General features: G+C 42.8%; 1 protein-coding gene across 3 annotated transcripts in view; it reads left to right on the top strand.

Moving 5' to 3' along the window:
• The first annotated feature begins 928 nt into the window (after positions 1–928).
• Positions 929–19,575, top strand: part of LOC138787090 (rab9 effector protein with kelch motifs-like) — a 55,283-nt gene continuing 36,636 nt past the window's right edge. The window contains exons 1-6 of one of the 3 annotated variants that reach the window (XM_069964226.1): positions 929–1,342; positions 4,871–4,942; positions 12,385–12,457; positions 13,971–14,013; positions 17,205–17,283; positions 18,422–18,510. In XM_069964226.1, the coding sequence (XP_069820327.1) occupies positions 4,881–4,942; positions 12,385–12,457; positions 13,971–14,013; positions 17,205–17,283; positions 18,422–18,510 (346 nt within the window). In that variant the 5' untranslated portion in view covers positions 929–1,342; positions 4,871–4,880. Of the gene's footprint in view, positions 1,343–4,501; positions 4,752–4,870; positions 4,943–12,384; positions 12,458–13,970; positions 14,014–17,204; positions 17,284–18,421; positions 18,511–19,575 lie in introns of those variants that run through there. The other 2 variants (XM_069964225.1, XM_069964224.1) reach the window with 2 other exon arrangements.

Here is a 19,575-nt window from a genome sequence, read left to right as displayed (position 1 = left end):
CTACACACTCACAGGCCGGCAATCTCGGCCTCCACCTTCTCGGCTCCAGCAACTACTGCGCACTCCCCTATCAGCGCCGGATACGCGTCACCGGGCCGCCCATACTGCCTGACAGATGCCGGGTTCACATGCCTGCAGTTCTGATAGGTGGCCTATAGAGGGCGCGGGCGGCGCTGCAACCGTCACACCTGACGGGAAACAATGGCGATGACGCACGCTCATTCCCCGAGAATGTAATCCGCAGTGTCGTGCACGTTGTGGAGGAGGAGATACACGTGGCGCAGCGCGGAGACTTCTCTAGCTACTTCTTATTATTGCGGCTGAGTGACAGCAGTCACAGCTAGCCCAGGGGGCAGGTAGCGCCGTCACCCATAGCAACCAACATGCCGCAGGATAAAAATGCTGCCGCTCAAAGGGTTAATCCCGGCTATTACAGGTGTCATTCCAGCTCTGGCCTGTCACCACTCAGGGTTACTGTCACCCAACACGATGTGTATACGCTCCGGCCGGGATCCCATAGAAATGTAGGCAATGTTCCACACTGCATAAAGTACGGCCGTTGTTGCCAGCCGTACTTTTACATAGTGTGAACATAGCCTAAAAAAGCAGTATTATTTTTATGTGTTTTATTTATAAAATGGGAAAGGGGGATTTTACCTTTTATTAGGGGAGGAGCTATGGCACATTTTTACGCATACCTTCCTCCTCAACATCCCTGGCGCTATAGAAGGCTATCAGTGGGTTAGATTCCTCTAACCTGCTGATAGTTCTCCTTTGAGGGAGACTCTACAGTAAATATTGATTGCACCAATAAATATAGTTTTTTTCGGCATACTATATCGTGTCTACTACGTGTCACTTTCTTCTCCAGTCAATATTCTTTTTAGTCAATCACCTCCCCTAAAAATGACCCTCTCTCAGCAACTCCGTTATGTTGCCAACTACCGTACCCTGTACCAAAGACTTGCTGACTAGTGACAGCGCCAGCGTACAACAGAGTCAGTATGACAGAAACAGCCTGCAATAAGGGTGCCACTGAAAAGCACAGGCACAGTGTGGGTCCAGTATTGACTGGGTAGTATCATATCCCAATAACAGGTTATTCCCACATTGAGAAGTCTCCCACTAGAGTGGAGCAGTGGGAGTGTGTGCACCTCAGCTCCATTCATTCTCTATGGGAGCTGCAGAAAGAGCCAAGTACAGCTGTCTTCAGCAGCTCCTATTTGTTGGTAAATACTTTTGTGTCTGAAACGACAAAGTATTCATCAGACGCGTTACAGATGAAATGATTTAAGGAACTACAAGCTGAAAGGACGTTACATGGATGTCAAGATAACCACAAGTAATAACACTGGGGTATGGTGAGAAGTGACAGGAAAATAGACGATTGGGAGTCCAGAGATCTGAAGTCAGTCTGTTGTAAAGTGTAATTCTGCGTTTACACAGAATGATTATCGCGCGAATTTGCACGATAACGATCAAATTCGAATGATAATCGTACGTGTAAGCGCAGTGAACGATCAAGTGACGGGCGAGAAATCGTTTATTTTGATCTTTGAACATGTTCTCAAATCGTCATTGGTTGTTCGCAAAAAATTCGCAGATCATTCCGTGTAAACAGTCATTCACCGATTTAACCAATGTGTTAGATAGGCTTAAGCGATCGCAAAACAACTGCAAAACAATTTTTCCGTACGATATATTGTTCTGTCTAAACGCTGATCGTTATAAAAAAAAATAGTTACTTCGAAATCGTCTCCGTCAAAAGTAGCAGTTGACGGAATTATAATAAAGCCCTATCGCTGTGCCGGAAATTCCATAGGGCTCCATTTCCACTTATGCCCTATGGCTCTGCATTCCAGATAGGGAATAGAAGCACCCGATAGTCACACAATCATCAGATGGTTGGAACTTTTATCAGTAGTTACATTAGATTTGATAGCCCACATTTATTAAAGTATGTAAAAGAGAAACTGCAAAAATACTTGGGGGTAAAAAAGAAAGAGCAACCAATTGCAGCTCGGCTTTTTGATCTGGTAAAATAAAAGCTGAGCTGTGATTGGTTACTATAGGCAGTTTACACCAGATTCTATTTTACACACTTTGATAAATCTCCCTCCAAGTATTTTCCAATCGGGGCTAATAGTTTCTGAAAAGATTGGAGCATAGCCCTTGCATGTGAACATTGTGACCAGATGGAAGAAGCTACACAGGAAATGTCCATTGGGTTTGGTTGGGGCCTCGCTTCTTTCCTCTCTGGTTCTTGTTTCCTTTGTCTGGTTGATTTGCCTCTTTGGTATCTTCTACCACTAATGGCCCTATTCCACGGGTCGTTTTAGAGGAGCAAACGAGCGCTATTAGCGCTCGTTTGCTCCTCGTTCGCCGCTCGCTGCCGCCGCTATTCAACGCGGCTGCAGCGAGCGGGTGAGTGCGGGAGGGGCGGCGGGGAGCTGCGGGGGGGCTGCTCGGAGGATCGCTGATCGTCCGGGCAGCCCATAGGATATAGCAGCGTCTGCTGCCGATGCTCCTATTCAACGGAGCGACGGCAGCAGATCGCTGCTATATCAGTCGCTTGTTTTTCAACATGTTGAAAAACAAGCGACTGCAACGATCAGCCGACATGAACGATGTCGGCTGATCGTTGCACTCTATTCCACGGAACGATTATCGTCCGTAGCGGTCGATATCGTCCGAAAACGAACGATAATCGTTCCGTCGAATAGGGCCATAAGTATGCGTTAATTCTTGCCTGGAGGCCACCCCAACAGGCTTGACCTCAATTGAGTAATTTTCAGTGATGAAGTCTCAGACTAGGTGTGTTCTGGCTTTTCAATTGATTCTTTTGCTTATTTTTTGCCTACTATTTAGTGATTTTATTCTTATTTGTTCCAAGGATACGGGACCTCACCCCTTTTTCTCTGTATGTGAACAGGATCCATAATCTATTGATACACATGAATTGCCTTCATTTTTTAAGTTTTTAGGTGTATCTTTAGCTTTTTATTGTTCCCTATACATCTTCGTTCTTTTTGGTCTCGACCAAGGTCATTAATGCACAGATGTCCAGGTCACAATAAAACAGTGTTGCCTCCTCGCCTTCTAAGAGCCATAATGTTTTTATTTTTCCACCTACAGGGCTGGTTGGGGTGTCATTTTTTTACACCATGATTAGAGATGAGCGAACCGGGTTCGGGTTCGAGTCGATCCGAACCCGAAGTTCTGTATTTGATTAGCGGGGGCTGCTGAACTTGGATAAAGCTCTAAGGTTGTCTGGAAAACATGGATACAGCCAATGACTATATCCATGTTTTCCACATAGCCTTAGGGCTTTATCCAAGTTCAGCAGCCACCGCTAATCAAATGCCGAAAGTTCGGGTTCGGATCGACTCGAGCATGCTTGAGGTTCGCTCATCTCTAGCCATGATCTCTAGTTTTTATTGGTATCATAATGGTGTAAAAGAAACATTTTGATCGCCATAGCAGATTGTATCTACAGATTGCCAATCCGACAGGACGGCTTAAGGTAAAAAAAAACAGGTATGCAGGTAAAGGAGACTTGTGCATAAACCTCAGTTCAGGTTGTCTATATACTTAAGGCCCTACTCCATGGAACAATTATCGGCCGTTACGGCCAAAAAGCGTCCCATGGAATAGTAGGCAACAATCATCCGACATCGTTCACGTCGGCTGATCGTTCATGTCGTCTGTTTGTCAATCATGTTGAAAAACAAGCGACTGTGACTGCAGCGATCTGCTGCCGTCGCTTCGTGGAATAGGAGCAGTGGCAGCAGATTGCCGCTATCCTCTATGGGCTGCCCGGACGATCTAGCGATCACCTGGGCAGCTCCCTGCGGCCCCTCCCGAACTCACCTGCTCGCTGCTGCCGCCGCATGTGATAGCAGTGGCAGCGATCGGGCAACGAGGAACAAACGAGCACTGATAGCGCTCGTTTGCTCCTCTCCGTCGGCCCGTGGAATAGGAGCTTGAGACATGACCTCACTCTCAGGCAAGGGGTAAACCAAGCTATACCAAATCATCAGAATTCCGCTGCCTCAGTGTGACACTGTTTCTCTATGAGAGGGCTGGCAGGCTTCCGCACTCCGCAGCTGTCCGCTCAAAGAATTGACATATCAATTCTTTGAGCAGAGAGCGACGGAAGCAGAGGCTCAAGAGCCCTCCCATAGAGAAACAGTGCCGCAAAATTCCCCCGATTTCACTCCGTGTGAACTGGCCCTTAGGCAAGAGAGGAACCAGGAAAGAGGTTGTTGTCACAGTTGTAATAATAGTTTGACATAAGTTGATTGACATATTTTTTTCTCAGAACACATAGCCAAAGGTACAGTTAATTCCATCACTGAATAGAAGACAGTTGGTTTTATTGTTATGGCTGATCTGCGTATGTGAGACTCATTTTTCCACACCTGGCACACAGTGATCTGATCTCCTGAACTCGCTGAAACAAAGAGTATAGCATATCAGCATTACCTGCCATGTGTTCCTCCTGTTAGCAGGAAACTGTTCATGCAAATTTCATACTTTACTGGTTGTCTTTGTTTGTTCTGATCCATGGCAACAAGTGCCAAGTAAAATAAACCATTCATCAATGCTCCAGGTCAGTCGTCAGTCCTCTATACGTTTGATAAGATTGTTTACTCCAAGTAGCTTGTAGAGCTGTTTATCAAGTAGTCAGTTAAAGCTTGTGCTGGGGACATTGACGGTTCACGCCTGGTAAGTGAAGCAAGTCGTGCTAGGTAGGTATAAAAGCATAGTAATCTAGTATCATCGTAGTAATCTAGAATCATAGTAATATTAATAATCACACTAAATTATTTAAATTGTACTTACATGATGCTTATCTAATTTTTTTAAGCTTGAAAAACATGGCTTTGGCAAGTGGGCATTGGGTACAAAGCAACGTCCTTGGAGATGCACCAAGACCCCGGTATGTTTAATGGAAATGATATCTATTATTATTTGTCCTATAATTATTAAAATGCCATTGTATATTGTGAAGACAGGACATAAGACAATGCTGCCTTATAGCTCTGTAGAAGATGTGTATAAAAAACAATGTAGACAATATACATTAGGAATGATGTGTTATTATGTTGTGATGTTTTTACACTCAGGTATGTGGTAAAGGTTGTTTCACATATAGCTTAGGGGGGGTAATGTCCAATTAATTACTTGCTAAAATTCAATGCACTTTAAACAAAACAAAAAAAAGAATATAGTACTCTGTAAAGAAGAAAAACTCCTTATCACTTTTCCCATTTATTTTTTATTTTTTTCTGCAAAATAACGGACAATGTTGTTGAAAATAATTTATGGCCGTCATCATCAAACAATGGCCGTTATTTTGCCCTGTTAACCCTCCGCCGGCCAGAACATACATTACCTGCTCAATGATCTGGCTTGGTTCAGAGGTTTCCAGCCTTAGGCTATGTACTACGTAAAAGTACGGCCATTGTTGCCGATGCGACAACGGACGTACTTTTGGTGCAGTGGAACAATGCCTTACTTTCAATGAGATCCCGGCCGGAGCGTATACACATCGTATGCGCTCCGGCCGGGATCCCGTACGGGGCCGGAAATAACTGACATGTCAGTTTTCTGTGGCTGCAATTCAATGAATTGCGGCCGTAGGAAATCCTGTCAGTTCACACTATGAAGCGAGCGGCTCCAGTCACTTGCTTCATTGTGCGCAGGGGGGAAGCTCTGATGCAGGCGCACGCTGATGCGCCCGCATCAGAGCTCTGCGGCCAGAGAGATCATCCGGCCGGTACAATAGGAATAGCAAATAGCAATCATGGACATTATTTACGGCCATTATTTGCGACCCATTCAGCACAGAATACAATATAAACGTATCTTGCTTACCCACAAAGCTCTCCAGAGTGCTGCTCCTCTCTAGATTTCCTGCCTCATCTCTGACTACCACCTTTTCTATGCTCTACAATCTGCCAATGAGTTGCCACTAACATCTTCCATAATTCCCACTTCCTTCTCACTCCCATCTCCAGGACATTACCCAAGCTGCAACAGTTCTCTGGAATGTACCACCTTAAAAAGTCAGACTCATTCCTAATACACAGTACACGTGACCTTAAAAAAAAAAAAGGAATTGCCCATAGCAACCAATCAGAGCTCAGTTTTTAATTATTCATGAGCTCTTATAAAATAAAAGTTGAGCTCTGATTAGTTGCTATGGGCAACAAATGCCATCCTTAGGCTTCACTGTGCCTTGTGCAAAATTGCCCTTTGGACACTTTTAATAGCTACTGGCTGTATAAGAGATAGGGGTAGTCCGGCCTGGATCCCTTTTTTCAGAATGCCCAGAGATGTGGTGCATGAAAAAAATTAAATCCACTTACCTCCTTTGCTCCCACATTGCCAGCTCATCCATTTCAATGTGCAGTAGCTTTCTGGTATTGAGATATGAGTTTTTTGAGAAAATGCCCTCCCCTAATTTATTTGGGTTTGCCACTTTATAGTAAAATTGTTCAGTGTACAGTATTAGTAAGTGTACTCACTGTATATACTGACTGCGGCTCCCTGTGTACCTCATAGAACTAAAATTAGGTTTCCCTCTTCCAGGCTGTGCTGTCCTGCTCTGTGGTGCTTTGGTCCATAAGATGACCGACATGGAAGAGCATGTGACCATACCCCACCCCCCAGTGTCCACCACTGAGCCTGTATATGTCTATGGAGGACACTGGAGGCAGGGGGCATGGTCACATGCTCCTCCATGTCAGCCATTTTATGGACTGAAATACCACAGAGCAGGAAAACTTAAAAAAAAAAAATCTTAATTTAGCTCTATGAGGTACATAGGAAACTGCTGAATTTGAATACGCTTATTTATACTACACACAAAACAATTCTACTATAAAGTGGCCAACCCCTTTAACAGAAACCAGAGCTGTACGCAAGATTCAGAATGCTATCCACATATTTGAAAATGCAATAACACATATATAAAGTCTGTAGAACTCCACCATACAAGACGCTACCAGTACTGCTCTAATGTATGGGGGATGGGTATAAGGTTACGAACTTCGGGTTCTAGTAGCAAGCTAAATACCAATAGAAGAACAACTGAACCTCTAATATATTACAACATATAGATTTTATTGTTAAAATTACAATACAATGACAAAATAATAGATCTATCTATCTATTATTTTGTCATTGTATTGTAATTTTAACAATAAAATCTATATGTTGTAATATATTAGAGGTTCAGTTGTTCTTCTATTGGTATTTATATTTGAAAATGCATCCACAAGGCCATTTTTGCTAAACATTAGTCTGGATTGATGTTGATTGATGCGATGTTGTTCGAGGAGAAGTGCCTTAATATGCCAGAGCTTGTCAGTTCAGAATCTCACATGAGAGGAGTTCTTTAAAGATTTCCCCTGACCCACTTCCTGTGGACTGAGAGCAACAAAACTTGGCAAAGTTTTTAGTCCTTCTCTACATAGGTGCCACCTAGGGACACACTCTTCTCCCATCTCTTTATGATACTCTAAACCTTACTTACCTTACTTGTAGAAGTCAACAGGTTTCTTCAAAAGCCACATTGTGACTTCTATCATCAATAAAAAAATGCTTTAATTTTACTAAAAAATGCTTTCATTTTTCAAAAGAGGTGTGTCAGGACAGGGGAGGCAGTGAGCCCTGATGCTGAACCCACCAACTTTTCCTACCTACTTGCCTAAATCGGCCCTAGGCAGCCGTGGACAACCACGAAGACGTTCCCTATACTGAGTACGTGAAACACAGAACAAGACAGACGGACTAACAAAAAATAGGATAGTCAAACAGGCAGGGTCAAAACCAAACAGGCAGCGCAGTACAAAACAAGTAGCAGTCAGATAGTCAAAAGTCAAAGCCAGAGGTCAGGTAACACAGACGAGCAAGCAGAGGGAGTTAGGACGGGGAGCACAGGAATAGACAGGGCGAAACTGGGATCAAGGCGTTAATCTAATAGCCAGAGCTTTTTTTTATGCTGACCAAGAGCCCGGTCCGGATCCCCATTGGACCAGCGCTCTGATCTTCCAAGTTGCAGACAGGCAGAGGAACCCGTCAATCACACAGACAACACAGGTACATTATTAAGTTCAGCAGCTTCTCAGCTTAACTCCTGCATTGCCGGAAGCTGAGAAGCAATCGGGTGTGGCACACAAAAGCAAACACCAGGCCCAGTTCACACCAGGCTACTGCACATTCCTGACAAGGTGGAGGTCAAATTGTGCAAGGTTGGGTGAAGATGGGGGATGTGGTAGAATTTCAAAGCCGCAGCAGGGTGTTTTCATTTGGGCAACATGTCAGTTGTGAATTGGGGCATTGTCCTGCAGAAGACGGACATCTTTAGTGATCATGCCATGTCTTTTGGTTTTGATGGCCTCCCACAATTTACGCAGCAGTGTAGCATAGTATGCTCCAGTAATCATGGGCTAGAAAATCTATTAAGACCACTCCATGCTGGTCTCAAAAGACTGTGAGCATGACCTTGCCTGCTGACGGTAGGGCACATGTATTCTTTGGAATCAGTGAGACATAATGCTTCCATTACGTGGACTGGATTTTAGTCTCCGAATCATATTGATGGACCCAGTTTTCTTCGTATGTGATTATCTTCCTGGTTTCCATGGCACATCACCAATAGAGCCTGGGAGCATTCAACTCTTTCCAGCTTTGCAAAAAGTGTAAGCAGCTGAGCAACCTAGCGAGTATATACCCTATGCATATGAACTAGAAGAAGAGAGACGGCGGCGCCTTCTGGAGTAGAAAATCTTAGTCAGTCAATAAAAAAAATAGATATGAGTGCAGAAATATAGGCACAACTCTAGAGAATTACATAGCACTGAAAATTTTTTTATTTTTGGTTGGGATCATCCATCCATTATGCATATGAAGATATTTATTATTTTTTCCACAGATCCCACACTAATTTTGACATTTTGGGCTAAGTGACAAAACATTATGCAGCAATTTTCCAAAATGGCAACCCCCACTAGATGGTGGATGGTGTATTCCTTGATAGCAGAGTGGGGTCACCCTGGAATTGTAGTCATTTCCACAGAAGTCTGAACATATTTGAATATGTATTATATGTATAGGGTATGCTTTGTATTTCGCTGGGACCATTATCACACTTCACACCACTTTAGCACCTGTAAAAAAAAGACTGTTATCGGTTCAGAGTTGCAAATTGGCAAATAACCTATAGATACTTTTATAATTATACATGTGCAATTTAACAGTTTTTAATCATCACTCTACTCCTATCTTATGTGTATGGCCATCCTAACCCCACAAGCCACCATGTTTTAGACATTGTGCCTTGGAGTCATCATAAGCAGAACATCAACCTTAGCCAGACATATGCTACAAAATATACCTGATCATAATAAGGAATTAAAGCCCTATTCCATGTAACGATTTTTGGTCGATATCAGCCGTTACGGACCAATAATCGCCCTGTGGAATTGACAGCAACGATCAGCCGACATCGTTCATGTTGAAAGACAAACATGTTGAAAGACAAACAACTGATACAGCAACGATTTGCTGCCGTCGCTCCGTGGAATAGGAGCGTCGGCAGCAGATGCTGCTATATTTTATGGGCTGCCTGGACGATCAGCGATCCCCCGGGCAGCCCTCCCGCAGCTCCCCGCGACCCCCCCCCCCCCCCCGAGACTCACCCGCTCGCTGTTGCCGCATGGAATAGCGGCAGCAGCCTGTCAGTCGGCCTGTGGAATAGGGCCTTTAGCCATAGGCTATATCAGTGGGTCACTGAGGGCTTACCAGTTTACTAAAAGAATAGTGTTTCTTTTATGTTTAAGCTCGGTTCACACGGAGTAAAACTGGCAGAATTTTGCGGCGGAATTCTCCGCCGTGGAATCCCGGCGGCCTCCGTGTCATACTGGGAGTCTATGGGAGGCTTGCGTACCTTCTCTTTTAACGCTGAAGAATTGACTTGTTAATTCTTTAGCGTGGAGAGAGGAAGCGCGCAAGCCTCCCATAGACTCCCAGTATGACATAGAGACTGGCAGGATTCCACCACGGATTTCCGCCACTTTTAGATTGTGTGAACAGAGACTAAGAGTGACTTTAAACTACTATGTTACCACTCTTTATGAAGTCGATTTGGTCTTTATTGAAATTAGCTCCTAGGTTGTATTTCAGCTGTGTCTTCTGATTTCTTAGCCCTTACACAATGTAAATTGAGCAACTTCCTGTTGTAAACTTGTCTCTAAGAAACTGACAGGTTGTTATGTTAAAGATTTTCAAGTATATACACAGTATGTGTGGTAAACCGTGGTTACTCACCACTTGCTCTGTACTTGTTATTTGTATCTCCATACACTTCAGCTCCTCCTTAGAAGAATATAGCAGTGTCTTTATTCTTTGTAGTACAGGCACTATAAAACACTCACAGCTGATGTGCAATTCTCAATCTCAGGATGCCCGGACAGGCCACAGCTTCCACGGAGTTGTGTGGATATATAGCTAGATGCAAAGTGCGGAATATTGGTGTATTATTGAAAGAGTTTCAAGTAACATGGGAAAGTGTCCAATAATTAAAATATTATCACAATAATTTAAACTGGTTAACCATCAGATCCTTAAAGCCTATGCTATTGTCCCCATTAATCATTGCTATAATGCGCTAGTTCTGACCCAATTATCCTAAAATACACATGTAATGCTATGTTATTAGATATATCAAGGAAGGCTTTACTAAAAGCAATTTTTTCAAATTAGGAGAGTAAAATTATGTACATCAAATACATATATATATATATATATATATATATATATATATACATACACATTGTAGTTATAGCTGTTAAAGATTGTGTTTGTGGTCCTGAAGACCCACAATAGTCTGGGCCCAAGCTGGGTAAAATTGCTCTAGTATCTGGACATTTCTGTTATATACAGGTTCTTTTCATTCCTTCTAAACTTCTACCTATTGTGTTCGGTGCTGGTCAGAAGAAGCCAATTTTTTAGTGAGCTGATACTTATTGACTGACCTGCATTATAGCTGCAATTACTCGGCCGCCCATGTGCTAGATGATACAGGCGGTGTGTCTAAGGTATTGGGTATGTGTGTCCACTGGTACCAGACATGTTATGTAGATGCAGTTAGAAGTAATGAAATTGCAGAAGGCTGGAGTGTGTGAGAGGGAATGGTAGATGGAGAGGATGATGGTGGTGGTGGTGGTGGTAGTAGTAGTAGTAGTAGTGAGGGCTGTAGGTGATTCGGCCTCTCTCCTGTGTGTACAATACTCTGGAACAAGGGGTTGTTACTGAGTTGTAGGATGAGAGCGGTGTTGTTACCTGTGGGATGGCCAGGCCTTGTAGTGCGGCACAACCTTTCTAACTGACTTGTCACAGTCTCTAGTGGGCCTGAGGGCTTCCACAGGGGCCGACTTCTCAGTTGTGCTTCCCTTTTTCTCTTTCTCTTCTAGGGGAACCTGTAAACGTTTTAGGAGGCCTGTATCTGTGACTTGATGGTTGTGGTGGTTGATGATGTGGGCCTTCCTTACTCCTGGGGACAACCACTAATACTACTGTCCCGTAGGATTACAAGACATAGTGGGCTAGCTTGATGTTTGTGAGAGGAACCAGACAACAGGGGGATGAGGAGGGAAGTGGTGCAATGTTGCCTGCACCCAAAATGCATCACAACCTGTGGAGCACTGGGGTGCTGTCATCCTGTTTTTTTTTCCAATTGGGACTTTAGTCTTTTCCTGTCTTTCAGCTTGGGAGCTTTCTGAGTATGTAGGCCAGGCCGGAAGCAAACGGAAAAGGTTCCTGGAAATAGGATAGGTCCTTTGAACCTGAACCCTCAAAGTCAGAAAGAGACAATATGGAGGCCAAGTTATCTCCACTTCTGTCATGTGTACTAAAGCTTATTTGCTCAGGCTCCTGGGCGGAGGGTTCCCAATATTAGTTGGAGTCCTGACCCTTTCCTAAGTGTGTAAAATGCACCTGACCAACTAGAAACTCCTACCACTTCCAGTACAGGTGACACTGTTGCCTAAAAGTTTACGGTAGGTGTATGTGAGACAATTAGTATACCATTCTCAGCCAGCCAGTAACACTGGTACAGAGAATACATAGAATAGGTTAAAGAAGTACATAGTACTACGGATGCCATCCTAGGCCCAACTGCACTCTGGGATACTAGAAAATGAACAGACAGCATGGTGAAGAGAACAGAAGTGGCACTGAAACGTGATAAAAATATATTTGAATTGAATCATGTTATAAGTGTATAAATGTAATCTACACGTTTCAATAGCCACATTCACAGTCAAATAAACAAATAAATTTGTAAACTTGAATTTGTTATTATACTAAATGTAGGTATGGCCACGCTTTGGCAGTCGCAGGCAATATTGCATTTGTGTTTGGAGGCTGCACCAATAACAAAACCATGGTAAGTGCCCTCTTCTATCAGCACTAATGTGTTACCTTGTATTGCCTTTATAATGTTACTTTAGATTTTCAAAGTACCATGCACAACATATTCACTGCTTTATATTTACTGCAAGTAAAATAATACTTTATTTACTGTGACACCATAGGCATTTACACAGGTGGAGTAAACCAAATGACTAAGGGCCCTATTAAACAGGGTGATTATTGGCCAGGCCAATATTGCTCTGTGTAATAAAGCTAGCGATCAACTGACATACCTGCTGAAAAATCATGCATGGTCAGCCGCACATCTCCCCATGTAAAGTGGCCATTCAATAACTGATTGCCGAAGGATCATTCAGCTGTCAGTTATCTCTCCTATCTCACCCCAATCCGCTCCAGATGGGAGGGTTAAACTGCAGCCAGAGAGCTTTTACTGTGGCTTGTCTCTCCCAGAACAAAGAGGTTGGTCACTGATTTTCCATCATACTTAACCCCTATCACTACTGACATCATCTGTCGATGAACGTTCAGGATAGCCCCATATACTTTATACTAACCCCATATAGCATGTGTGACAGTAAAGTAAAGGATGTCCAGAAGATGGTCGATAACATGCGCATGCTTCTTCCCTGATCCCGCATGCTGCAGCTTCAAAACAGCTCGTCAAAGCTGACAGGCCTCTCAGCCCATCACTGGCTGGGACCGCACTGAAGCTGCAGCACTTGGAACCAGGGAAAAAGCATGCAGAGCGCAGACGGAGGCCGGGAACGTGTACTGGTAATGTTAACTGCTTGTTGAATCATCAGCCACCGGTTGCGCAGGGCTATTGTAGGCAGCGAAACGCGGTAGGTGCCTGATAATTTGAGGTTAGGGCCTAAAGAAACGATCAGCTGATGATCGTTTCATTCGCTGATCATTGTCTCTGAAATGCTGCGTTTACACGGAACGATTATCGTTTAAATTTTCACAATAACGATCACATTTGAGCGATAATCGTTCCGTGTAAATACAGCAAACGATCAAGCGACGAGTAAGAAATCGTTCATTTTGATCTTTCAACATGTTCTCAAATCATCGTTCGTCGTTCGCTAAAAATTCGCAGATCGCTTTGTGACAGATGGGCTTAAGCGATCTTAAAAACGATTTTTCTTATGAATTTTCTAACGATTTATTCGTCTAAATGCTGATAAAAACCAAATCGCTGCTTGAAAAATTGCTAAACGATTGATTGGGCGAATTATCGCTTCGTGTAAACACAGCATTACACAAAGCAATAATCACCTGAATTGGGCTGATGCGGCCGATGATCGCTCCGTGTGATAGGGCCCTTACTGTGTTCAGCTCTTCTTTGTCAAGTCCAGCTCTGAAAGCTCCGCTGATGAAAAATGCCAAAATCCAGGGGTTAAAAATCCACATGTTAATATCATGTAGGTTCTTAAAAGAAATATTATTGGTAGTATTATTGTAACTGGAATTTTTTTATTTTTTATTTTTTTTTACAATTAATGCATTGATTTTTCTGTTGACAGGACGAGGAGCCAGTGTATTTGAATGACTTTTACATGCTTTCAAGTAAGATTTTTTTTCCTCTTAATGACATAGAATATATAAATGTGAAACACAAAAATAATTATAGAATAAACTATAAATGTCTGGGCCGCTGTCTCCTTGCCTGTTAATCACCCCGCAGAGCGTGCTGACAGGACAAGGAGCCGTGACTAGTCACAGCCCAGATGACTAGTTCACAACTCTCCCCCTGCCTTCCGTGTGGTATTAAAATGCATTTCACTGGACATGAAGCCCGCGGAGCATGGAGCCCCTGACACCACCAAAGAGCCTGCTGTCAGGTGCGTGCAGCCATTCTGGGAGCCCAATCAGCACAAATGACGGCCATCCAATAAAAACTTGTGTCATTTTGACTGTGTGAACGTAGCCTAACTGTTTTACCCTGAGCCCATTTGCTTTTGCTGTATAATGGGGAAGTAACACATGGGGGGGGGATTTTCTATTGCAACTTTCAATATTTCCGTCCTCTTAAGCTTCAAAGTTTGTCTCTCTGCTTCATGTTTAGAGGTTTGTTCTCTAAAGGGTTGGTGGCATGGCATTTTCATATTAGGCTGTAGAATTTACTATTTGATTTGACACCTGTCTGACACTGTTTGTGGTGTAAGCTACACAAAAAAATCTTTTCAGCACTAGAGGCTGCAATCTGATGGGTGGCTGGGTACTGTACTGGATGTTTGGAGTTAGTGAAGTGGATGGGCAGTTCCCTGTACAACTGGTTTCTGGGCGCTGTTTTGCAGATTAAAGGGGTTATCCAGCACTACAAAAACATGGCCACTTTTCCCCCTACTGTTGTCTCCAGTTCAGGTGCGGTTTGCAATTAAGCTCCATTTACTTCAATGGAACTGAGTTTCAAAACCCCACCCAATCTGGAGACAACAGTAGAGGGAAAATGGCCATGTTTTTGTAGCGCTGGATAACCCCTTTAAAGTCACATTCACACAACATTTTTTTTTTTTTAATTAATCAAGGCCGTTGTTGCAATTTGCAACAACGACCATGATTAATTAAAAATATATATTGCATTGACAATGAATGACATTCCGGCCGTGTATACACATAGTTTACGCTCTGGCCGGGATTGCAAGCGGCCGCAATGAAAACTGACATGTCAGTTTTGTACGGCCGCTATTCATTGAATAGCGGCTGCACAACCCTGACCGTGCACACAATGGAGAGTGCGGCTCTGGACTCATCCCAATTCAGAAATTAAGTTTATCCGCCCAGTACTGCAGTACTGCCTGGGATAAACTTCACGGCCGGGTCACAGAATGGCCGATGTCATACGCTGTGTGAACGTGGCATTATGTTCCGACTATGGAACCATGCTGTCATTAAAGGGGCAGTGCAGCGCTAAACATTTATTCACAAAATAACACACATTACAAAGTTATACAACTCTGTAATGTGTGTTATGTAAGTGGATGGCCCCCTTCCCCATGTTCCCCCCCCCACCCCCCACCCCCGGAAGTGTGGTGCATTATACTCACCACATTACTGTCGACCCCCGGCAGCCATCTTGGGACAATGACGACATCTTCACGAGGACGGCCGAACAGCTCCAGCCCCCCTTTGCCGCGTCATCAGCTGTGAATGGCTGAGCATAACTGTGCTCAGCCAATCGCGGCTGAGCAGCTGATGACACGGCAGAGGGGGGCCGGAATGAGGGACGGCTGGAGCAGTTTGGCTGGCCTCCCGAAGATGTCGTCATTGTCCCAAGATGGCAGCCGGGGGTCGACAGTAATGCGGTGAGTATAATGCACCACACTTCCGTGGTGGTGGGGGAACACGGGGAAGGGGGCCATTCACTTACATAACACACATTACAAAGTTGTATAACTTTGTAATGTGTGTTTTTTGTGAATAAATGTTTAGCGCCGCACTACCCTTTTAAGCAGGGAAAGGCAGCCGTCTAGTGATCCTGATCATTATTTGTGGCCGTCATAATCAATAGTCGGACGCCCCTTCCCAATAAAATCTTACAATGGGAATATAGCCTCAGACTCTGAAGGAATCACTGTTCTAAATAACCACTGTGGCCTCTTCAGAGGTCATTCCGCTACCAATCATGAACAGATGGCTTATCCTAGTGGTATGCCATCACTATATGAGATGGAAACACATTTGTGACAGAGATTTATTGCATCATAGGTAGGACCACATGTGCCTTCTTTATTACATTTATATAAATATTATAGACAAACTGTAACTTAGACATTGGCTAATATGGCACCACTTTTGATAAATGCGGACCCTTTTATATGGTTTCATCAAACATACTGCAATGGAAAGCCTCTTAACAAAATATAAACCACAGAACTTTTGAAAATTGTCATCTTCAAAGTATAGCTACATGTTCCTTTGCAGAAAATATTTGCCAAAGCTGGGACTAATGCCAACTCTTTTGTTCAGTGTACTCTAATATTGTTTTCCACTTTTAAATTAATCGGTATAGAATTGAAATATAAAAGAATAAAATCTGAACAAGCGTAGCATGTAAAATGAGAAATTACAGATAGTTTTCCAAAACACTGAATAATATTATTTCTACCAAGAGTACAATAGGGTTAAACGTTACACTATTGTATTCCCAGCCTATTTATTGCTTACCTTCTCAGTTCTTACTATAGATGCCCTGGGTATAAGGAATGAATTTTTATCAGGGTAGGGAATAGAATGAACAAGCTGATTGCATGAATGTTTCATAAAAGCCTCACAATAGCATCACAGTACACTATTTTGTAAGTGTTGATAGTCGATGAACCTCTGTATATCCACCTGCTTCATCACTGGCATACAAATTATTGCTTATACTTGAAGAATTAATAGAATACTTGAAGAATTAATAGAATATACTTGAAGAATTAAAAGTGCTCTGATTCTCTGATGTTTTTTGTGCTTGTTGTTAATCTAGTAAGGTAAAGTTTACTACTTGCACATACTGTGAGGAATGCATGCAACCAAAAACATGTCCCAACTTCTTCACCTATACTAGGATTATAGGATTATAAGCATTGTGTGGCTATTGGTGACTGCATGGGGCTGTGATTTCGGCCACATGCAGTAACCTAAAAATGTGAGAACACAGCCTAAGACATTACCAACCGAAAGCAAAAGGAGCAGTCAGTAATATGGAATAATACATAATAAGTTGCACAAAATACATTTGTTTTAATTTATTCACATAATGTCTTTAACAGTTACTCCCAATGAAGTAACATGGGAAAAAATCCCACAGACTGGCCACATACCAAGCCCTCGAGAAGGCCATGACATTTTGTAAGTATTGTAATTGAATACATTTTATTTAGTAATTAAAGGGAATCTGTCAGTTGCAGTTCACATTCCAAACTGCTGACACTGCTAGATTGCCGTTAGGCCAATGAGACACATGGTACCTTTTATATAACAGTCTGTGCTTCCATAATATAAAAAAATTATTTTATTTTCCTGTGCAAAATGTCAACAAGGTTTACCCAAGCTCCTGAAGTGCTGAGGGCTGACATGTTCCCTTGCTCAACCTCCCATACCTAAACCTGCCCGGGACTCAGCTTCCAGCTGACTGTCAATCAGGCAGGTATAGAATGGGCGTAACCACCATAAAAGCAGACCATGCAGCTGCTGTGGGCTCTTGGAGTGGGGGGATGTAGCCCTGGTTAGTACAGTGCACTCTGCAGAACTTATCCCCCTATGTATCTTCATTTTCAGCAAATAAAGTGATGGGGTATTTGTTAAAGGGTCATGGTAAGCATTGGGGGAAAAAAATTACAGGTCCTCCTGTCCTGGGGCACAACATCAGATTTTTGCATTAACTACCACCACAGTTTCACAAAATACTTTTAAATTCAGTAATTATTATGTGCTACAGTAAAGTACGTATATGTTTTTAAAATGTTATTTTGTATCCTTAAAGTGGTAGTTCAGCAAAAAACAACAACTTTCAAATCAGTTGGTACCAGAAAGTGCTAGAGATTTTTAATGTACTTCTATAAAAAAAAATCTCAAGTCTTCCAGTACTTATCAGCTGCTCTTTGTCCTGCAGGAAGTGGTGTATTCTTTCCAGTGTGGAAAGTAGGTGAGGTTTTCTATGGGAATTGGCTACTGCTCTGCACTGCTCCTGTCACAGACAGAGGTGGTAGCAGTGAGCACTGTGTCAGATTGGAAGCAATACACCACTTCCTGCAGGACAACCAGCAGCTGTTAAGTACTGGAATACTTGATATTTTTTAGTTGAAGTAAATTACAAATCTCTGGCACTTTCTGGCACCAGTTGATTTAAAAGCTTTTTTTTTTTTTTTCAGAATTACTCCTTTAAAGGAAAACATTTTTATGGAGTTGTTTTTTCACCCTAAACTACTTTCTGGCAAAAGTTTGATTTTTACTAAGAACATTGATGCTTTTATTAATCTTTTCACAGTGTTGTGAAAAAGAAAATCTTTTTGTTTGGAGGTCAGGATGACAAAGGTGCTGTTGAATGTTTGCCAGGAATATACTCATTTGAATATGGTAAGAAGCATTGGAAGGTTTGTATTGTTTTTGTTCAGTAGCAATAATATACTGTATGCTAATGTCTAAACCGGAGCTAAGCCAAAAAAAAAGCCAAAGCATATGTGAGCAATGCTGTTAAGGACCGATAAGGACCATATTACACAGCCCGATCAGTAAAGTAAACAAGCGCCGATCTGCAGCCCTTGCCTTAGTGCACAATAGTAAAATATATACTTACCTGTCCACACTCCTCGATGTCTTCCTCTCTTATGCCTGCAAGAGCTGCACAGCCGGTCTTTGAAATGAACAGGCCACTCAGCCAATCACTGACCATAGCACTGTCATGTCTCGGCCTGCGATTGGCTGAGCGTCCTGTCATTTCAGCTACGGGCAGAAGCCATGAAGATACTTAGGAGTAGGCAGAAGCACTAGGGAGCGTGGACAGGTATGTATATACTCTATTATTTTCTTTACAAGTTCATCAGCCATTGGCCACACATCGTTATTGCATTTAGTGATGCGCGGTCAGTGGTCGACGATTTTAGGATAGGACCAAAAGGCACCATCAGCCAATGATCATTGTCATTGGCTGACCATTGCCTTTATAACACACAGAGCGATAATCTGCCAAATTGGCAGATTATCACTTCATATAATAGGGCTCTAAAACGTTTCAGCCATTCATGTTGATAAAGTTCTTTGGTGATAGCAGTGCTCACTGATTTTTCGGCCTTTCCATTTTGGTTTCACTTTGCTGTAGTATTGTATACAAGTCTAGACCAAGGTAGTGCAGCACCATCTGCTGTCACTGTAAGTTCTTCCCAGCACAATAGGTGAACACCTCATCAGTATTTACTTGTTTTATACTTTTGTCTTAAAGGGGTTATCCAGTGCTACAAAAACATGGCCACTTTCTTCTAGAGACAGCCCCACTCTTGTCTCCAGCTTGGGCGGGGTTTTGCTGTTCAGTTCCATTGAAGTGAATGGAGCTCAAACTGCACCTGAACTGGAGACAAGAGTCGAGTTGTCTATGAAAGAAAGTGGCCATGTTTTTTTAGCACTGGATAACCCCTTTAAGGTTTC

Source organism: Dendropsophus ebraccatus, chromosome 3, assembly GCF_027789765.1.
Source record: "Dendropsophus ebraccatus isolate aDenEbr1 chromosome 3, aDenEbr1.pat, whole genome shotgun sequence".
NCBI lineage: Eukaryota > Metazoa > Chordata > Amphibia > Anura > Hylidae > Dendropsophus > Dendropsophus ebraccatus.
The sequence above is the reverse complement of the archived record's forward strand: the minus strand, read 5'-3'. Positions and strand labels throughout refer to the sequence as shown.